Source organism: Gasterosteus aculeatus, chromosome 7, assembly GCF_964276395.1.
Source record: "Gasterosteus aculeatus chromosome 7, fGasAcu3.hap1.1, whole genome shotgun sequence".
Lineage (NCBI taxonomy): Eukaryota > Metazoa > Chordata > Actinopteri > Perciformes > Gasterosteidae > Gasterosteus > Gasterosteus aculeatus.
The window spans coordinates 1,016,772-1,035,945 of NC_135694.1; the positions used below are offsets into that span (position 1 = coordinate 1,016,772).

General features: G+C 49.2%; 2 protein-coding genes across 5 annotated transcripts in view; both read right to left on the minus strand.

Annotated features, from left to right (window-relative positions):
- Positions 1-10,695, minus strand: part of LOC120822346 (uncharacterized) — an 11,001-nt gene extending 306 nt beyond the window's left edge. Inside the window, exons 1-14 of one of the 3 annotated variants that reach the window (XM_078106020.1) lie at positions 10,551-10,695; positions 6,242-6,643; positions 5,910-6,074; positions 5,773-5,834; positions 5,167-5,269; positions 4,985-5,070; positions 4,449-4,549; positions 4,061-4,131; positions 3,727-3,834; positions 3,326-3,396; positions 3,132-3,249; positions 2,890-3,054; positions 2,719-2,814; positions 1-2,644 (exon numbers count right to left, since the gene is read on the minus strand). The exon at positions 1-2,644 is cut by the window's left edge and continues 306 nt beyond it. In XM_078106020.1, coding sequence (XP_077962146.1) covers positions 959-2,644; positions 2,719-2,814; positions 2,890-3,054; positions 3,132-3,249; positions 3,326-3,396; positions 3,727-3,834; positions 4,061-4,131; positions 4,449-4,549; positions 4,985-5,070; positions 5,167-5,269; positions 5,773-5,834; positions 5,910-6,074; positions 6,242-6,511 — 3,102 coding nt within the window. In that variant the 5' untranslated portion in view covers positions 6,512-6,643; positions 10,551-10,695 and the 3' untranslated portion in view covers positions 1-958. Of the gene's footprint in view, positions 2,645-2,718; positions 2,815-2,889; positions 3,055-3,131; positions 3,250-3,325; positions 3,397-3,726; positions 3,835-4,060; positions 4,132-4,448; positions 4,550-4,984; positions 5,071-5,166; positions 5,270-5,347; positions 5,706-5,772; positions 5,835-5,909; positions 6,075-6,241; positions 6,644-7,843; positions 8,003-10,550 lie in introns of those variants that run through there. The other 2 variants (XM_078106022.1, XM_078106023.1) reach the window with 2 other exon arrangements.
- Positions 10,696-11,925: 1,230 nt separating this feature from the next.
- Positions 11,926-19,077, minus strand: LOC120821727 (arfaptin-1). Of its 2 annotated transcripts, none has more exons than XM_040180670.2 (8): positions 18,751-19,077; positions 17,689-17,758; positions 14,627-14,687; positions 14,428-14,540; positions 14,134-14,355; positions 13,730-13,887; positions 13,475-13,649; positions 11,926-13,305 (listed from the first exon to the last, which is right to left on the minus strand). In XM_040180670.2, exons 2-8 carry the CDS (start codon positions 17,743-17,745, stop codon positions 13,162-13,164), a joined length of 930 nt encoding a protein of 309 aa, XP_040036604.2. In that variant the 5' UTR covers positions 17,746-17,758; positions 18,751-19,077; the 3' UTR covers positions 11,926-13,161. The 2 variants fall into 2 exon arrangements, with proteins under 2 accessions (XP_040036604.2, XP_040036603.2); XM_040180669.2 differs by having other exon boundaries at positions 17,689-17,762; positions 18,751-18,929.
- Positions 19,078-19,174: the final 97 nt, after the last annotated feature.

Consider the following 19,174-nt stretch of genomic DNA (forward strand, 5'->3'; position numbering starts at 1 on the left):
TAGTCAATAGTATATAGTTAAACATATTTCAAATATTGACATCGTACGTACATAAATACACAAACATCCTTTATTAACACAGTTGGCACCGTTTGAATGGGAGAAGCTTTAGCATCTCCTTGTCTTTACATCCATCTCTTTTAATACAATAATGTGCTTTCTACTTTAAATCAGGCCACATGTGCAGATTCCTCAAAGCTGCAGAATCAAAACTTAAGACGTAAAATAAAGTGATCTTCATAAGATTCAGTGATGATCTTGTTAGAAATAATTAGAGCTTTAAGGAAAATTAAATCTATATATAAAATGGTAATGTGCAAGTGCTCCTCTCAGTTTCACTGGAAACAGAAGAGTCACACACAAAAAGTAAGAATTTATAATGTACCTCGAAAAGGAAAGAGCTCACAATAACTGCTCTGTTTATTCACGTTGGAGTGCAAATAGTTGAAATAAAGGAATAACCGATGGGTTAATTAAGTAATGGTTTCAGCATAAGAGCAGTGGTGTCCTCATCCTCTAAAGGGCTTCACCCTGATGTTGCTTCTGTAAATTCAGAATACTTTAACCTTTCACCTCTCCATCGTGCGGTGAGCCGTGACCTTTGCTCTCTTCCCCCCAGACTCCATTGAGAAAAACATAAATTTAACAATCCAAGAGCGGAACGGGGTGCTGCTCCGCCGTCAAATGCATCCGTTTGCGGGTTCATGTCGTCACGTGACTTTGGCGAGCCTGAATGAACCCTGTTTAAATGCCAAAGTCACACGACAACACAAACTCACTGACCGGTGGAGGCGGCGGTCGAGCAGCAGCTCCTGTGTCCTCAGAGCTTAAATTCATATTAATCTCAATGGAGTCTGGGAGGTTAAACTCACACGGCACAGAACCTGTGCTTCAGACCTCACGACGGTGATCAGTGTGTTCTTCATATTGAGGCCTCCTCCTCCTCCTGCTCCTCCTGTTATCTCCAGCCCGGCCGGGAGGACTTGCCTGAGTCCCTCGGGTGGGAGGAGGACTTGTCGGAGAAGGCGCTGCTGTCGCTCCGCCGGTGGCCTTTAGGGGGCGGCAGCGGGTCGTGGAGCGGCGACCGAGGAGGCGCACTGATACTGTTGGACCTCCGCGAGGTGGAGGAGGAGGAGGAGGGGGAGGAGGGGGGTTTGAGGGGGTTAGAGACTCTCAGTGAGCCGGCACGGGTGAAAGGCGTTGAGGAGGAGGAGGAGGAGGAGGAGGAGTTCTTGGGGGAGGATTTAGTGGAGGAGCCGGTGTGGGGTGAACGAGGAGGAGGAGGAGGAGGAGTGAGCGTGGTGTTGGTTCGTCTGAAAGAAGAGGAGGCGGTGCTTCTGGCAAAACTAGGAAGCAGCATTGCTGAAGGAGTAGTGGCTTTGTGCAAAGGGGTAACAGGAGCACTGACGCTGCCGCCTCCTCCGACTCCTCCGACTCCTCCGACTCCTCCGGAGAGCGAGCGCAGCGTGGAGCGACACAACTTCTCCTCCGGCTGTGGTCGGGGCCTCGCTGAGGGCTTTCTGATGGACGGCCTCCTCTGGGCCTCCTGCTTCTGCTCTCGAGCTGTCGGGACCTCCTGGTCCGCCCGGTGCCTGGGGGGGCGGGACGCCGCCGCGTTCCCGCTGGGGTCGGGGGCCGAGGGTCGCGGCAAGGCCCGCTGGCGCCCCGAGGGCTCCCCGGGGAGCCTGCTGGTCCTGGAGATGGACACCACGCGCCTCATGCTCTGCGACTCGGTGACGGTGAGGATGCGGACAGGCGGGTTCTTGTTGCCGGGGGCGACGGCGTCCTTCGTCCCGGCGGGGCGAGTCCTGGGGGTCGGGAGGCTCCTGGCGGACGATCTGGACGGATTTGCTGATTCTGCCTCTCGTTTGGAGGAGGAAGCGCTGAGAGGCGGCGGACGCCACATCGGGGAGGAGGCGGGGCGGGACGGGTTGCCCGGGCGGGGGACGGGCACCGGCTGGCTGCTGATGGGTTCAGGTGCTGGCTTGTCATTGGCCGGCGGAGGCTCTGACGGCGTGCGATTGGCCGGGGCAGCGCCGGGCGCAACCTCGCCGGCTGCCTCGCACACGCACCAAACCACCGCCTTCTCCTCCCGACCCTCCTCTTCTTCTCCCTGCGCCTCCTCAGCCGGTTGCTCTTCTCTGCGGCGCCCGGCGCCCCCGCCGAGCGCCTCCGGTGGCGGCACCAAGCTGCACGTCTCCAGAACCACCGACAGGTGTTCGCCGAAGTCCTGACCGGCTTCGTTCGCTCTGCCGAAGTCGGGCTTCAAACCAGCGCCGACTCCGCCTTCTTCTCCTCCTGTGCAGTTGGCGGCGGTGCGACCGGAGGAAGCGGCGTCGCTGAGGTAGGAGGCGGTTGCGTGGATCGCCGAAGGCTGCCGGGGGAAGCTGCACGTTGTGACCCGAGGGGGCGGAGCCACCGGCAGGAACGCCCTCCTCGCGTCGACGGCCGCCGACCCGAGCAGCGAGCTCAGCTCGCGCTCCGCCGCGACCTCCGGCGCGACCCGGGAGCGCCGCCAGCTCCCCCGAGGATTCTGGGAGCTCCTGAAGTCTGATCGCGGGCCGAACTTCGGGGAGAGGAGCGCCGACATGGCGGCCGACACGTCCGCCTCGCTGCGGCACCGCAGCCCGGCGGCTCCGCCCACCTGCAGAGACACGGCGCCCCGTCAGCCCCTTTGTTTGTTTGTTTGTTTGTTTGTTTGTTTGTGTGAACTCTCACCTCCTCACTGCCGGCCCACGAGTGCCTCTTCTGCTCCTCCAGCTCCTGTTGCCGCCGGCGACGGGCCGCCTCCTTGGCCTCCCGCTCTGCGTTCTCCTTCAGGGGGAGGAGTTTAAAATGTCAGTTGTGATGTGTTAATATGTTGTTTGTGTGGCTGTTGTTGTTGTTTACCGTGGCGGCGGCGGTGAACCTGCAGCAGAAGCGGCTGAAGATGCTGAAGCAGTCGTCCAGCTTGAAGGTCTCTCGGTCTTCACAGAAGAAGTCGATCAGCTCGCTGCCTTCTTCCTTCAGCTGCTGCCGGGCGGCGTGCAGCGAGCTCAGGGAGGAGGAGGCCGACTGAGAGGAGGGGGGGGGCGGGGTTAAAGCGGCGTGGCGGCACACGTGAAATACCACCTGACTTCCTGTGCTTCTACCTGCAGGAAGCCGCCCAGCCGCTGCAGCAGCTCCGCTTCTCGGCGCACGTTCTCCTCCACTGAGCGCGCGCGGGACGTCTGCCACTGCAGCTCGGCGTCCAGCGTCTCCAAGGAGACCCTGCGGGGACGCAGACAGGGAGGTGACGGGGCTGATGGGAAACGTAGTCCCTGCCCTGCGTAGAGAGACGTCTGACCTGGAAGCCGGCTGGACGTGAGTCAACTTCAGAGGGAACTCCAGGAGCTTCGTGTCTTTCTTCTGGGCTTCCTGAAGCAGAAAGAAGTACAATATGATCTGCTCCTACACCGTGGGTAGAAGTACTACATCCTGTATGAGAGTATTTGTACTCATATCCTGAGGTATTCTGAACCGGAGCCCAAACATCAGACCTTAAAAGGTCCTCACAGAGATACAGATGTTCCGCTGTGTTCAGCTCAAAGCTAACGGTGGTACAGAGGAGAAGCTGCAACACACACACACACACACACACACACACACACACACACACACACACACACACACACACACACACACACACACACACACACACACACACACACACACACACACACACACACACACACACAGATTACTGACCAGAGCGACAAAGTGCAGCAGGTTCATGCCGGGTTTGTTGGCCTTTGTGTCGGCCAGAGACAGAAGGGACGACAGCTTGAAGCCCACTGCGTTTCCTGCATAGCCTCCCTGCACACACACACACACACACACACACACAATGTACTTCAAGTCAAATCACCACAAAGAGACGCACAACATCTAAAGAAAACACCACCACAAAATGATGCCCACTAACTGCAGAGAGACACACAAAACATCTGCTCCTCAGGGTCCATTGAACCACCGCGTGCTGCGTCAGAGGGGGTTGTGTGTCGTGTGTGTGTGTGTGTGTGTGTGTGCGTGCGTCTCTCACGGCGTTCAGGAGGTTCCCGGCCTGCAGCACCAGGTGGAGGACGGCGTGGAGCTCCTCGCAGCACATCAGCTCTGCAGGAGGACAACGTCTTCAGTAGGAGCAGACATCTTCACTCGCACAACAGAGAGCGTGTGTGCGCGTCACCGACAGCGTGTTAACAATTCACTTATCCAGGTCTCACACACACACACACACACACACACACAGACAGAAATAGTCGAGGTGTTGTTGTTCCTCCGTTTGCTTCACGGAGGTTTCATGACGCTCGAAGCAGCAAAATATAAAGAACCAGAAACAACAAAGTTGTTCTTCATGTCAGAGGACGGACAGGAAGCAGCACGAGCAGGTGGCGCCAAACGCACACAGACACACACACACCTTGCGTTACCTTTGGTGGCGGAGCGCAGGACGGCGATGTCCCGACTGATGACCTCACTCGCCGCGGGGAACTCCTCCTTCAGCAGCATGGCCTCGATGCAGACGCAGTAACTGCAGAGACGAGGACAAGCAGACGTTTGTGCTGCTGGGAAACCCGTCTGCCGTGAGGAGCAACTCCAGGGACCAAACAGAGGAGTCATGTAGTCGCTCCGCTAATAAATATAAAAGACGATGTGACAAACATCACGCAAATAAACCAGAAAAGACCAGTTTTATTTTTTATTAAATACAAAATACCCTCACAGTTTAAACAGAAAGAGAATAGAAAGAGTAAAGACAAATATTAGAAAAGTTTCAATGAAAACTCCCAAAGATTTAAAGTTGTTCAATCAAGAAAATATTTTTAAGTTATGTTTAATAAAAATAAGCTTTTAAAAAACTTGTACATTAAATAAAAAACATTGTAATTCATTGATGGGGAGACGCCGCTCTCATTCTACGACCAACAGCAGCAGGTCTGCTGGAGGTCAAAGGTCATCCCCTCACCTGGGGAGCTGAAGCAGCAGGTGCACGAAGGAATCGGCCAATGAGAGCTTAGAGATGTCGCCGCGGTACGACTTCAGCTTCTTCACCTTCAGGAGAGGAAACCCACGAAGAAGAAGCAGATGAAGACACGTGTGTGTGTGTGTGTGTGTGTGTGTGTGTGTGTGTGCGTGCGCGTGTGTTACCTCCTCCTCCTCCGGCAGCAGCTTCAGCAGATCCCTCAGAGGCTCCGCCCCATACGGCTCACTGTTGCCACGGTGAATATCGTCAACTATCTTCTGATTGGACCTTGAGGATTATTACATTTCATTTTTAATTTACGTAAGAAATGAATTGGTGCGTTTGTCATCTTTGTGAAATGCTCACATCCGTGTTCTGGGCTGTGAACTCGTGAGCGCCTGAAGGCGTCTACAAACCGACGGCCCGCGTGCGTTACGGGGAGCGACCTGCTCCCTTGTGAGTGAGCGAACGTCACATGTGACCCCTGGAGAGCTCGCCGGCGCCACGCCTGCCGTTTGTGGTCGTGAAACACGTCCTTCACGCCTGGACGTCATCCGGGGACGTCGGAACCGCTGCATGTGGATGAGGTCCTGCGTCTGCGCGACTCACCTGCTTACCCACAACACCCTGCGGTGAGGGGCGAGGACGCGCGTACCACGTTTGTAACGCTGGTTAAGTAGCGGAGCTTCGGCTGCCGCTCGCCGGGTTAAATAGCAGATTTCATTCTCTTCACACGTCGGATTTCCTTTGGGGGACAAAATGCTCACTTGTGCTCAGAGAAGCAGATTTACCTCCTGAACTGTTTGAGGAAGATCCCGATGTTCATCCCTCGCCTAGAGTCCAGTATGGAGACCTGGGGGGGCAGATGAGGTCAGAGCCCAGGTGGAAACTGTCCACACGCCTACACACAACACACACACACACACACCTCTTCTTTGGCCTCCCTGAAGGAGCTCCCAGTAGTCCCTCCCCCTGTGGGCGTGGCCTTTGAGTGACATTCCTTCTGACCAAACAGCTCCTCGATCGTCCGGACGTCGATGTGGTGCTGCTGCTGCACTCGGCGCTGAGTCCACAGGTTGGCCCGCCCCTTCACCTGCAACACACACACACACACACACACACACACACACACACACACACACACACACACACACACACACACACACACACACACACACACACACACACACACACACACAGTAAATCACATGCTATAATAACGTCATCAGGGCGGCACTCCATGCCGAGCTGTGACCTCACCTGATCCTCCGGTATCGTTTTCCAAAAGAAACTCCGCACCCTCTTCTTCTTCAGTCCTCCTACAGGGTCTCCCAGCAGGGGCAGAGGAGGAGGAGGAGGAGGAGGAGGTGGGGGCGGGGGAGGAGGACACGATGTCCTCCGCTCACATTCAGAGTGAGAAAATCCGTCCGGAGGGGAAGCAGGGGGAGGCGCCGGCTCGGCAAAGGCCGCGCCCCCTTGCACCTGGAGGAAGAGCGCCTCCCTCTCATTGGCCGGGGGGGCGCTGCCCATCACGTGCGTCCTCGCGGCCGACTGGAGGTGTTACGGCAGGCGAGGTGGTCACCTCGGCGATGGTTGACCATGGCGACGGTGGGTCATCGCTTCAGGGACATCGGAGGGGTCAAAGGTCAGAAGACGAGAGAGCTAGAGAGGAATTAAGAGAAAACGGAGTAAGAAAAACATCTGAAACCTCAGAAAACAAGCAGGAAGTGGATCGTCATTTTGAAAACACACATATCGATCGTATCGGAGGTTGATCAGTTCAGATAAAAAATCTATACACAGATTAATGACTCGGAAAAATCCAGCTGTCACAACCAGTTTTAATTAAAACTCATTGATGACGTTGTGTTAAACATTTACCTTTGTGCCAAGTTTGAGTTTCTGTAAACGATCAAACATTTACACATACGAGTTCAAAGTTCTTTACAAAAGATCAAAGAGTCAAACTACGGGAACTTAAACAGGAAAAAGAATAATAAAGAATACAGATAAATTACTCTGCAATGTTTTAAACAACCTTTTAATGAACACAAACAATCAAGCTTTTTGGTGCGACACCAAAAACTTTGTGGCAAAAAACAGTTTCACTTCATTAAAATGTCCAATTTAAATGAATTCTAGTTGTAATTTTCTTCTTTTTTAGTTCCAAAAAAATACAATAAATATGCTGCATGCAAAGCTAATGATCATAACATTCACAATAATAGGACTTGTGATCAATTGAATTATTTAGAACAACTTTTGATTTCAATAAATCTTACTTTTACTTTGTTGATTGATATAGGAAAATATTCAAGTTGGTATTTTTGTTCAGCATCATTTTGCTTTGGTAGTAAAATAACTATTATGTGGTGACTTTGATGAGCCGAATTTCCCAAAACACATTTATACTTAAATAAATATATAATATATATTTCTGTTGGTTTGATTAATTCGCCAAAAAGAAAAGAGAACCGTTAAATCCACAGAATTCACGGTGAAACCCGGTGGATTGTTGGTAACTTATGGAACGGCGGCCATCGCTTGCTGCCATGGCAACGGACGGCAGGACCAACGATCGCCGTGGTTACGGACCGGGTCACAAACAATGGCGGTTTGTCAGTGGATGACTGGATCGGGGTCACGTTTTGTTGTTATTGTTGTTGTTGTTGTTTTCTCTCTCCCTCCTCGTCCACAAAGACCAAACAATAATATTTTACGTGAACAGACTTATTGATGTAAAGATTAATATAAAACATGACTGTTAAATCAGCCTTTAATGGAGGTTTAGATTTATGTTACCATGTGGGAGTCACAGGTTGATCTTTTACATCACATTACATCACAGGTCATTTACATTACATTTTTAACACGCGGCTTTTGACATTTTTGGCCCGGGGAGCATTTAGGGGTCCGGTGTCTTTCTCAGGGACACGTTGACATGGGACATGGAGCAGCCGGTTTCCCGGCGCACCCTCTGTACCGCTGCACCACGTGGACCCGTGGCAACGTTCTGAGGAACTGACCCGGGCCACGACACGGCAAAGGTGTGTACATCAAAAACACACACAAGGCACCACAAACCTGTTATAATACACTGACAAATATTTACACTACAAATTAATTTGACCTCATGTCTCTCACACACACACACACACACACACACACACACACACACACACACACACACACACACACACACACAACAAACATCGTGACCTGGGGACTAAAGATGACTCATGCGACCGCTTATTGTTATAAGCATCGGTTGACTTATTGATCGTTACGCTGTCAGCAGTGTGATTATCACCCTGTGGAAACGTCGGAGCATCAGGGAGGAAGTTGCTCCTTGTGAGTCACACATACTCCCCCCTCCTCCCTCCCTCCCCCCTTCTGAAGGATTAGCTCCCACACTTCCCTCCAGCAGCGACACATCCTCACGCCTCAGCCTGAGGATCACAGCAGAGTGAGAGCTTCCATGCAGAAAGAAACATCAGCCAGAACTGCAGGAGAGAAAAAGGCCCGAGAAGAAGAGAGAATGAGACGCACGGCCTGAACGATCCAAGGAGGAAGAGACCTTCCAGAGCTTCTACATTAGGAACCTTCAGACGCCGGGCCGGCCTGCACACCGATCCTCTACACGATCGATACTTCCTGCCCAATCACGACCTCCTACGCCGGCAATACCTCCAACGCCATCACTACCTCCAACGCCATCAATACCTCCAACAATACCTCCAACGCCATCAATACCTCCATCAATACCTCCAACGCCATCAATACCTCCATCAATACCTCCAACGCCATCAATACCTCCAACGCCATCAATACCTCCTACGCCATCAATACCTACATCAATACCTCCAACGCCATCAATACCTCCAACGCCATCAATACCTCCTACGCCATCAATACCTACATCAATACCTCCAACGCCATCAATACCTCCTACGCCATCAATACCTCCATCAATACCTCCTACGCCATCAATACCTCCATCAATACCTCCTACGCCATCAATACCTCCACCAATACCTCCTACGCCACCAATACCTCCACCAATACCTCCTACGCCATCAATACCTCCACCAATACCTCCTACGCCACCAATACCTCCAACGCCATCAATACCTCCATCAATACCTCCACCAATACCTCCTACGCCACCAATACCACCTCCAACGCCACCAATACCTCCAACGCCACCAATACCTCCAACGCCACCAATACCTCCTACAGGTTGAGTGTACCGCTCCTCTCTGGGGTTGCACGGCGACGGAGAAGCCAGACGGGAGAGAGAAGCCGAGGGCTGTGGGCGGGTCGAGCGGGTCCCTTTAGGAGCGTCGAGGTCGGAGCGTCTGCTTTGATGGCCGCAGCAGAAGGACGAGGGGAGCCGACCCGGCGAGTCGGGACGAAAAGGATTTCATTGTCGCTGTCGCGATTCAAGAAAGGTCAGAGGTCAGCGTGACAGTTTAAAGCACCGTATTTCCGAGTGGAGACAACGTTGTCCCCGAGACAGAGGCCGTCCCGCCCTGATGAAGTGCCTTTGAGCAGCGCACGCACGTCTCGTCACGTGAGCGACCTGCGACTGACGTTTTGGAGTTGTGTGAATTGACTGTTGACACCTTGAGGCCTGTAGACCTTCTCGAGGCAGGTGTGAAAGCTCACACTCAGTGGATCAGTTATTTATAGACAATTCCACAATATGTAATAATTCTAATTAAGAAGTGTGACACGGAACTTCAAACGTGACATTTTCTTCTGTCGGATTGATTGTGCTAAAAACCGTAACCCTATTTTCCAAAATCCATCTACCGAGAGATGAAAGGACAAAAAGCATCTTTGCTAAAACACAAACATTTGCAAATATTTAGATGCTCAGTTAATTGTTTTAGTAATATAAATAATAAGAAATTGCATAAAGTCACTATTCATTCAAGCCCTTCAAGCACTTAAAAATAGAAAGCACTCAAAATACAGAAGATTAAACTCCAGGGAGTCTGTGTTTAAGATAAAAGAGTATCAGAGGTTACAAAAGCACAAAAGACCTGCTACGAATAATATAAACAATATTACAGAGATGTAATAATAATTAAGCTCCATAAAGTCTCCAAAAATCCTCACAGACCAATTGAAAATTCAATATTTGGATATTTTAGAGGGTAAAACCCCGAAACACAGTAAAAATAAACCTGCTCCTGAGCAGATAAACCTCCAATCTATTTGCTCACTGAACTTAAACTGTGAATATCATGGAACATTTATCACATCAGTGACACTGAAGGACACATTACTCCATCAGGACCTCTGAACAAACCATTTAACACACTAAAGTCACTTTAAGTGTAGACACACAAACAAGGAGCGCATTGGGAACATCAGAGCGGCTCATTGTAGAATAAAGCGTAAATGTGAGTGAGGTCTGGTGGACCCGGCCGGTCCCGCGTTAAACAGCTCGGTGGCACGAAGCCTTAATTCCGATCCGCAGTAACGCAAAGTTCCTCTCACTCTGGAATCAAACACGGCCGGAAACTACCGACTCCAGCGTGGAATTCACGTCTAAACTCACCGGGCCGAGCGGCTCCAGCGGCGCGGACTCTCCTGCGCCGAACTCCCGCAACAAAACCTCCAATTCTACAGCGAAACAGGAGCGACCGACTCCGTGTGATGCCGGTTGAGCAGCGCGCGACGCAGCCGCCTGAAGAGCGGGGGGGGCGGGGCGGGGCGGGGGGGCGGGGCGGTCTGCGCATGCGTGATGGCTCAGGTGTAAAGGCGCTCCACACACACACGAGTCTTTACTGTTAAAGCGTGTGTGTGTGTGTGTGTGGTCCAGATAAACCGTACCGGCCCCGCCTTTGGCAAAATAACCCTAGTCATACCCCCCCCCCCCCCCCCCCCTCACAGACACACATGTGTTGCTTTCATGTGTCAGCAGTTTTCTAAGCTAGCAGCCTTTAGCCAAATGCTAATGTCTGTTTGCTAAGTTGCTAATCTTTAACCTGTCAGCAAGTATTCCGATCCTTTAATGTTGTAAAAGCACAAATACAAGACAGTAAAAGAAAAATACACTGCAAGTCAAAGTTAAAAGTCTACGAGTGTTATTAAATGAACGTCTAAATGTAAACCGTTTGTCTTAGCGCATTAGCATGATAACGAGCTACGGACACAAAGCTGATATCAGTAGCTCAGCAGGTATTTGGTTATGAGTCAAAATATTGTTCGAATTAAAATATTTAACAGTAAAGATGAATAGTTTAGGGGTCATCTTAATTAAAACAAAATGTTGGATAAACGGCTGCTAGCTAGCGCGTTTAAAAAACCCAAATATTGAGGACAAAAATAACTAAAAAATACTACTTAAGATATTGTTACCGTAAGTTGAAAAAGTAAGCAATGTAAATTATTTAAGTAAAAGTAGCATTAGAAGTGTAGAAATACTCCGGTATTGTCTGAGATGCGCTTCAAAAGAACAACACATCAGTTTGTGTACTTGTGTGCAGCCCGGGGAATCATGGCCTCTCTTTAAAGCAATCAGCTACAAACTGGACTCTTATTGTGAAACTGAATACTAATGAAGACTGTGTCGACAGTTTTTACAGCTGGAGATCTACAATAATATACGTACTACCTTCATCTACTGTAATGTTTGGTGCATTATTTTGAGTTAAAAAACACTCAAATGTACTGATACCATACAAGTATTACTAAAAATACTATCTGACGACTAAAAATCTTACTTAGATAAAAGCAGATTATTTTTCCTTCCAACAATATTGTTGTAAACTGTTTTCCCTGTAAGTCAAATAATATAATTTGTAAAAATTAAAAATGTTAAGAGTATTTTAGGATCTCTGCAAAAGGGAGAGGAAAGTAAAAAAGTGTGTGTGTGGAGGTGAAGTCACAACACAAACTTGCATCATCGTGATTAGACAAATAAATTGAGATTTGCTTTCATATCATTTTATTTGGCAGTTACACACAAAACATTCCCATAAATATTAAAACACTAAGTACATTTTGGTCCTTTTTTGTCACTTTTACTTAAAAAGAAAGAAACGCTGTCTTTTAACTTCGATTGTCTTTTGGTCTGTTAGAAGATGAACGACTGAGGTTAGGACTGGGGTTCTGTTAAATGTTTGGTACGAGCATGATGTCATCGTTCATTTTAAAGAGGGTTAGGAGACATTATTGCACAAACGGCACAGATTCCTTGCATAGTTGTGCTCACATCTGAGCTTCGTCGACACCAAACAGAGTCGTATATTTTAACACAAGGAGACGAAGGTCAACTACAGATTAATAATGTCCAGAGAGCAACGGTGTTTCTGTTATTCTGTCCACCCTGTGACGGTCTCCGTCAGAAGGGAATAAGAACACGCAGGAGGCGGCGCGTCGATTCGGGCCGAACACAAACACGTGGTCCAGCGCTCCACCCGCTTGTGTTCGGGATAAAGTGACAGTTGCAGTTTAGAGGATCATGTCGCCCACGTCGCAGATAAAAGAGAAGGAAATGATCCCGAAGACACAAAGGGTTTTATACATCACACCGAGGAGGAGGAGATGTGTGAAGGAGACGAGGAGGAGGAGATGTGTGAAGGAGACGAGGAGGAGGAGATGTGTGAAGGAGCTGAGGAGGAGATGTGTGAAGGAGCTGAGGAGGAGATGTGTGAAGGAGCTGAGGAGGAGGAGATGTGTGAAGGAGCTGAGGAGGAGGAGATGTGTGAAGGAGCTGAGGAGGAGGAGGAGATGTGTGAAGGAGCTGAGGAGGAGATGTGTGAAGGAGCTGAGGAGGAGGAGATGTGGGAGTCTCGGAGTGCAGAGGCTGAGGAGTTAAAAGAAAGGCTTAGTGCCTTAATGGAGGATTATGGATTTACTAAAACAGTGTGTGTGTGTGTCTGTCTGTCTGTCTGTCTGTCTGTCTGTCTGTCTGTCTGTGTGTGTGTGTGTGTGTGTGTGTGTGTGTGTGTGTGTGTGTGTGTGTGTGTGTGTGTGTCTGTGTGTGTGTGTGTGTGTGTGTGTGTGTGTGTGTGTGTGTGTGTGTGTGTCTGTGTGTTAATTAGAGATCATTATTGTCCTAAATATCACATCAAAAGGTGAAAATAAGACCCAGAATGTGTTCAACGTCTCTCTAACCCCCCGTAGATAAACCCACCTCCCTATCCCAAGGAGCACCCAAGACATCAGCTCTCCTCCAGCCAGGAGGGGGGGGGGCAGTCGGGGTCTCCCAGGGCCGCGGCGCACTCCTCCAGGAAGGCGTGGCAGGAGGAGGCGTGAGCGGCCACGGCGGCGTGGAGCAGCCACAGCTGCTGGTGGAGGACTTTGACCTGCAGAGGATGTGAAGGACCTCAAGTTACAACATGGAGGATCCACAGGGGGTCGGGGGGGTCGGGTCTGTTGGACCGCCGGACAAGAACGTTTATTCAGACGACAGATTCAGACGACATTGAAACAGCGTTTTTTTGCCCTGAAAAGAGATAAGCCCCTCCCCCTCACCTTGTTCTCCTGCAGCAGCCGGACTTTGACGGACAGGTCGTCTCGGGCCCTCTGGTACCGCTCCCTCTGGCTCTGGAAGTCCTTCTGGGCGCGCTCCAGTCGGGGCAGGGTGAGGGCGTCCCGCGGCCCGAGGTTCAGCTCCTCCAGGTCCACCCGGTAGGCGTCGTACTCCACCCTGCGGGGCCACAGCAGCCCGGTTAGCCTCCTCCTCCGGGGCCCCCCGGGGAGCCCGCGTCGCTCTGTGATGTCACCCACCTGGCGGCCTCGTAGCGCCTGGCGTCGATCATGGTGTCCTCGATGGTCTTGTTGATCAGAGTGCTCATGTCACACGTGAAGGCGTTGAGGGACGCCGTCAGAGTCTCGCCGCTCTTCGATAGGAACTTCTGAGCGTCCGCGTTCGCGGTGAACTCCACCTGGCGGGAAGATGGCGGCGGACGCCGAGATGCTAACCGAATTCAACGAAATCCCCCAAAATTAAATATCAAAAATGCGGAAAAGAACAAATTAATATATATTTAGAAAGAAAAATAAAAAATAAAAAATTTCAATAAAAATAAAACAAACGGTTACGGTTGCTGAGCCGTGATTGGACCGTCGCTGAGGGGGGGGGCGGGTTAATCAAACATTCGGTGTAAGCCACCAGCGTCGACAGTACTCACGTGCAGCGGCGGCGTCTTGAGGCTGAGCTCGGCGAAGGCGTCCCCCAGGGTCTTCTGGGTAACGGAGAACTGAGCGAGCTGATTGGCCAGCGTCTGGGCCAGCTTGGTCACGCCGTCGTAGCGCTGCCGGTCGTCTTTGAGCAGCTCGAGGCGGGGCTCCAGGTCCAGGTCCACCGTGCGGGACCCCCGGCCCAGCCTCTCCGACACGGCCTGGCGGGTGCACTGCGGGGCGGAGGGCGGGGTTATTGATCGATGGACAGCTATCCATCACATGACAGGCCAGACCCCTCCCACCTTGTAGGTGGCAACGCTCCACTGGCGGACTCTCTCCAGGTTCTCGCTGGCCGGGTTCTTGTTGTTTGCTCGAACCACCACGGGTCCTCTTTTCGGCGGCGGCGCTGGGACGCCTGGAGGTCAAAGGTGAACGGGTGGTTTCAATTCATATAAAAATCCCGCCTTAGCATCATAATGACGAACATAATGAGTTGTTTACCTTCCACAGCTGGACAGGAAGCGGCGTCGCCGTCCGCGTGGTTGTAGTTTGTGTTTGTGTCCTGCGGAAAATCAAGAGAGGCGTAGAAGGAGGTCAGACCGTTCTGTTGGTCCCAAGAGGTGAGCGCACCGCTCTGCGTTGTCACGGTTACGGGGCGTCCAATCAGCTGTGAGACGTCCGGGTGATTCGAGGCTTTCGAATTTCCCAAAACATACGAGGTCACGACGAGAGAGAAAAGCTCCACCTCGACAAAACGTTCCTGGAACCGGATCATCGGCAGTAAACCGACAGCACAGAGGTCAGAGGTCGGGAAATCAAAGCGCCGTGACGACGCATCGGACGGATCACCGTGGGAAACGGAACCGCAGCTTGTCGGCGGGCCAATCAGCACCCGGATCAAAAGGCTCCCTGCCGCGGTTGGCAGCAGGTGGAGGAGGTCAGAGGTCACTGGAACAGTCAAGAGCCAGGAAATGGTCACCTGACGCAGATGAGAGGTAACGACGCCGCGCGCGCGCGCACACACACACACACACACACACACACACACACACACACACACACACAGTTGTCAACTGTGATTAACTGCGATTACAAAAACAAATGTCAGCACTGGACGTCCTCCTCCACGTTTTCATTTTTTTCCCAGGAAATGATTCAGGCGAAATGTTGAGCAGGTGTTTTTAGAAACACACAAACACACACACACAGACACACAAAATGGTTCAAAGTTGTTGTGTTGCATTGAAGGCGTGTATGCACACACACGCACGGGTTTCGTCTTAAAGGGATAATCTGCTACAGAAAAACTTTATTATTTATTATTATTTATTATTAACCACCTTATATTTTAACCAGCTTCACATGAAAAGCAGGATTTTCAGCTAACAGATGCAAAATCAACCTCTGGTTCTGAAGAGAGACCAAAGCTTCACGTGTTAAAGCTGCATTCTCTGTAGTGACCAGCAGGGGGCGACTCCTCTGCTCCCATAGACGTCTATGAGGAAATGACTCTACTTCTCTGTAGTGACCAGCAGGGGGCGACTCCTCTGCTCCCATAGACGTCTATGAGGAAATGACTCTACTTCTCTGTAGTGACCAGCAGGGGGCGACTCCTCTGCTCCCATAGACGTCTATGAGGAAATGACTCTACTTCTCTGTAGTGACCAGCAGGGGGCGACTCCTCTGCTCCCATAGACGTCTATGAGGAAATGACTCTACTTCTCTGTAGTGACCAGCAGGGGGCGACTCCTCTGCTCCCATAGACGTCTATGAGGAAATGACTCTACTTCTCTGTAGTGACCAGCAGGGGGCGACTCCTCTGCTCCCATAGACGTCTATGAGGAAATGACTCTACTTCTCTGTAGTGACCAGCAGGGGGCGACTCCTCTGCTCCCATAGACGTCTATGAGGAAATGACTCTACTTCTCTGTAGTGACCAGCAGGGGGCGACTCCTCTGCTCCCATAGACGTCTATGAGGAAATGACTCTACTTCTCTGTAGTGACCAGCAGGGGGCGACTCCTCTGCTCCCATAGACGTCTATGAGGAAATGACTCTACTTCTCTCTGGATTTATTCCCTCAGTAAACATTGTAAACATGAGTTTATGGTCTCAGTCTCTAGTTTCAAGTCTTCTTCATCCAGCATGATGTTCATTTTGTGACTTATGGTCCATTTAGAGTCACACAGACCATGGAGCAGGGGGCGCTTTAGGGCGGGGCTACACGCTGATTGACAGGTCTCTAATAGACCACACGTTTTCACTGCGATGATTTGATGACTCATCGTTTTCTGCGCTGGCTTCTGGTTCTAAAAAAACAAAGATTTCCTCCGGCGCCACTGAGAACAAAACAGTCCTGTGACACGTGTTGGATTAGAAATAAATCTTCTCTTCGTCGCCGCACCGCACGTAGGTGAGCCGGCTGCCGACCACGCCCGTCACGGCATCAGCTCCAGCCGCAACAATGGCCGTCACTCCAGGCCCCTCGCCGCCACCCTTCATCGCACCGCCCTGCTTTTGTTGCCGCGCCAACCGCCTGATAACATTGTGGAAGCTGTTCCTTGTTCTTTCATCCGGCTGCTTGCGTAACGTGTGAATAATAAATCAGTCTAAAAGAAATATGTCCAACACACGTCTGTTTTAGACTCACTGATAACACGAGTTATGAGTTAGTAATGTTAACAACTTGTGAGTACACATTAAATAATACACCTGTTATTCGTTTCACAGGTTCTGTGGTGCTCCAGTTCTACAGCCAACGCATAATCAGTATCACCAGTGAAAGGTCGCCCTCGTGGGAATTAGGGGTTGTTATATTTTACGTTTTATTACCAATAAATGGAGATAGTCTAATGGAGGGAAAGTAAGTTTACAACATAGGGGGCTGGGCCCTGTAAAGTGACACCGGATAGATCTGAGGGGTCCGGAGATGATTAATGGGGAAGAAGAAGACAAAAATGCACATTTATTATTAAAATTTATGTAACAATTAGGGAAAAATTATTTCATATTTGATAGTTTTTTTTATGTAAAACGTTTGTAAAGTAACTAAAGCTGTCCGACAAATAAAGTGAAGAAGAAAATTCGTAGTCAAAGGTATCGAGTAGCAGGCAACACAGAGGGGGAAGTAACATTGTACATAAGTGGAGCACTTGCGATACAAAATGGTTCTTTTAGTCTCAAAGCAGCGTAATAATTTAAGTGGAGTTCTGGTCTCAGTTGAGTTGAAGCAGATGTTCACAGCTGTATCAGATAAACTGCATTTAGTTAAAAACATTAGTTACTCCTGAAGATCACAAATATTTCATGTAACATACTTAAATGTTTTTTATGATTAAAAAATCCATTTGAACACATGGAACAGATGGAAATAAATGTGGCATTACAAATAACAAAAGTAAAAACAATATAGTAAGACATTCTAGTAAGAAATAACTATGTTGATTTATATATTTACATGTATTTCTAAAATATGTCTTGATTAAACAATATAGACTCATCCATACATTTGTTGTCTTGTTTATTTATTATAAGCATATTACATTAATTTATACACCGTCTCACCTGCGGAGGAGTCTCCTCCTCTATGACGCCTCCGCTCGGCTCCGCCTCCTCCATCATCTGACTCCTCCCACTTCCTCCAGCAGACAGAAACAGAAAGAAACTTGTCATGTAACATTTTAAACAGCTTTTTTAAATGAAGATGTTTAGATTCAGAACCGTGTTCTTTCTCACTGCTTAGAGCACATTGTGTTACTACAAAGAGTGAACCTTCATACATGTATTTATTCATACATGTATTCATATGTTTGACGTCAGACAGGCAGTGATCCCTAGTGGTGAGGAGGCAGAAGTACATCTCTCACATTAAACTTTATTCATCTCTGATTAACTTTAATCAAGGTGTTGTCGTCTGTCTCCATCTGGAGACCAAAGCCTGTTAATGCGTTTGTGTTTTATGTTTCCCACTTTTTACGTAGTGGTTTTGTCTTCAGATCAGGTGGAATGTAGAGAGATGATTTGAGTTATTTAAGGTTGTGTTTTGCATTACGTTTATCACAAGCTTATGTCACTTTCTTTCCCAGTCAGACGTAATAAACATCCACAGTAAGCGCAAAGTACAAACGCCTCTAAAGTTTATTCTTGGAAGAAAGAAAAAGAAAAGCTTGAGCTTTGATCCATTAAGGTTAATTATAAACTATTTTATATCTTTTTAATAAAGAGGGTTTTTTCATGCTGGCGAAAAATTAAAATGTGCTGATCTCTGCTGTACTTGTGCTCACTGAGTGAAGAACCTCCACTGCGACACAGTAAAGTCAAGATAAAAGTGCTTCAAATGTGTTTTCTTACCATTAACCAGCTTATACTATAATACAATAAGGTACTTCAGGTGAAGTACTTGGTAAAGTACTTTCCTCTAAAGGAAGCTGTACATGTATTACTCAGCATGCACATGTGAAAGGATTATTATGGTCTGGATGGTGACGAGGTAACGTGAGCCGCGGTGTGTAAACAATGTGTTGTTTACGTGTTTATGGGTGAATTATTAACCACGTTCAGCTCCTTAATGAACCTTGTTTCATCAACTTTAATGAGGCGAAAACAAACATTTTAAACGTGTTTTACCTTCACGGCGTTAAAAACCGACTCGTTTCTCCCTCAAAGCGTCGAGTTTCCTTCTCGGTCAACTCGTCATGTTTAAAAGTGACAAAAGTGAAGAGACTCGTTTAAAAAGTGAACAGTTTGACGCGAAGAAGACCTCAGAAACCCGGAAGTGATTCACAGCCGCTCCTTCCTGGGGCGGGAAGGGGCGCTCGGTTTACAGCTGCGGTGCGAACCGGATGGGCGGTGATATTAGTGAATCACACCGGAAGTAAACAGACGCTTACTGTTTAAAGTGATGTGGAAAAGTACATTTTAAAACAAGCATTACGTCATTAATATTGTCACGTGTGCTGGAAGACATACGCAGATTTTAGAAAAAATGTTTTGCAATAATTATAATAAAAATTGATCAATAATCAAAATAAGTTAAACACCAGAAAGGCAA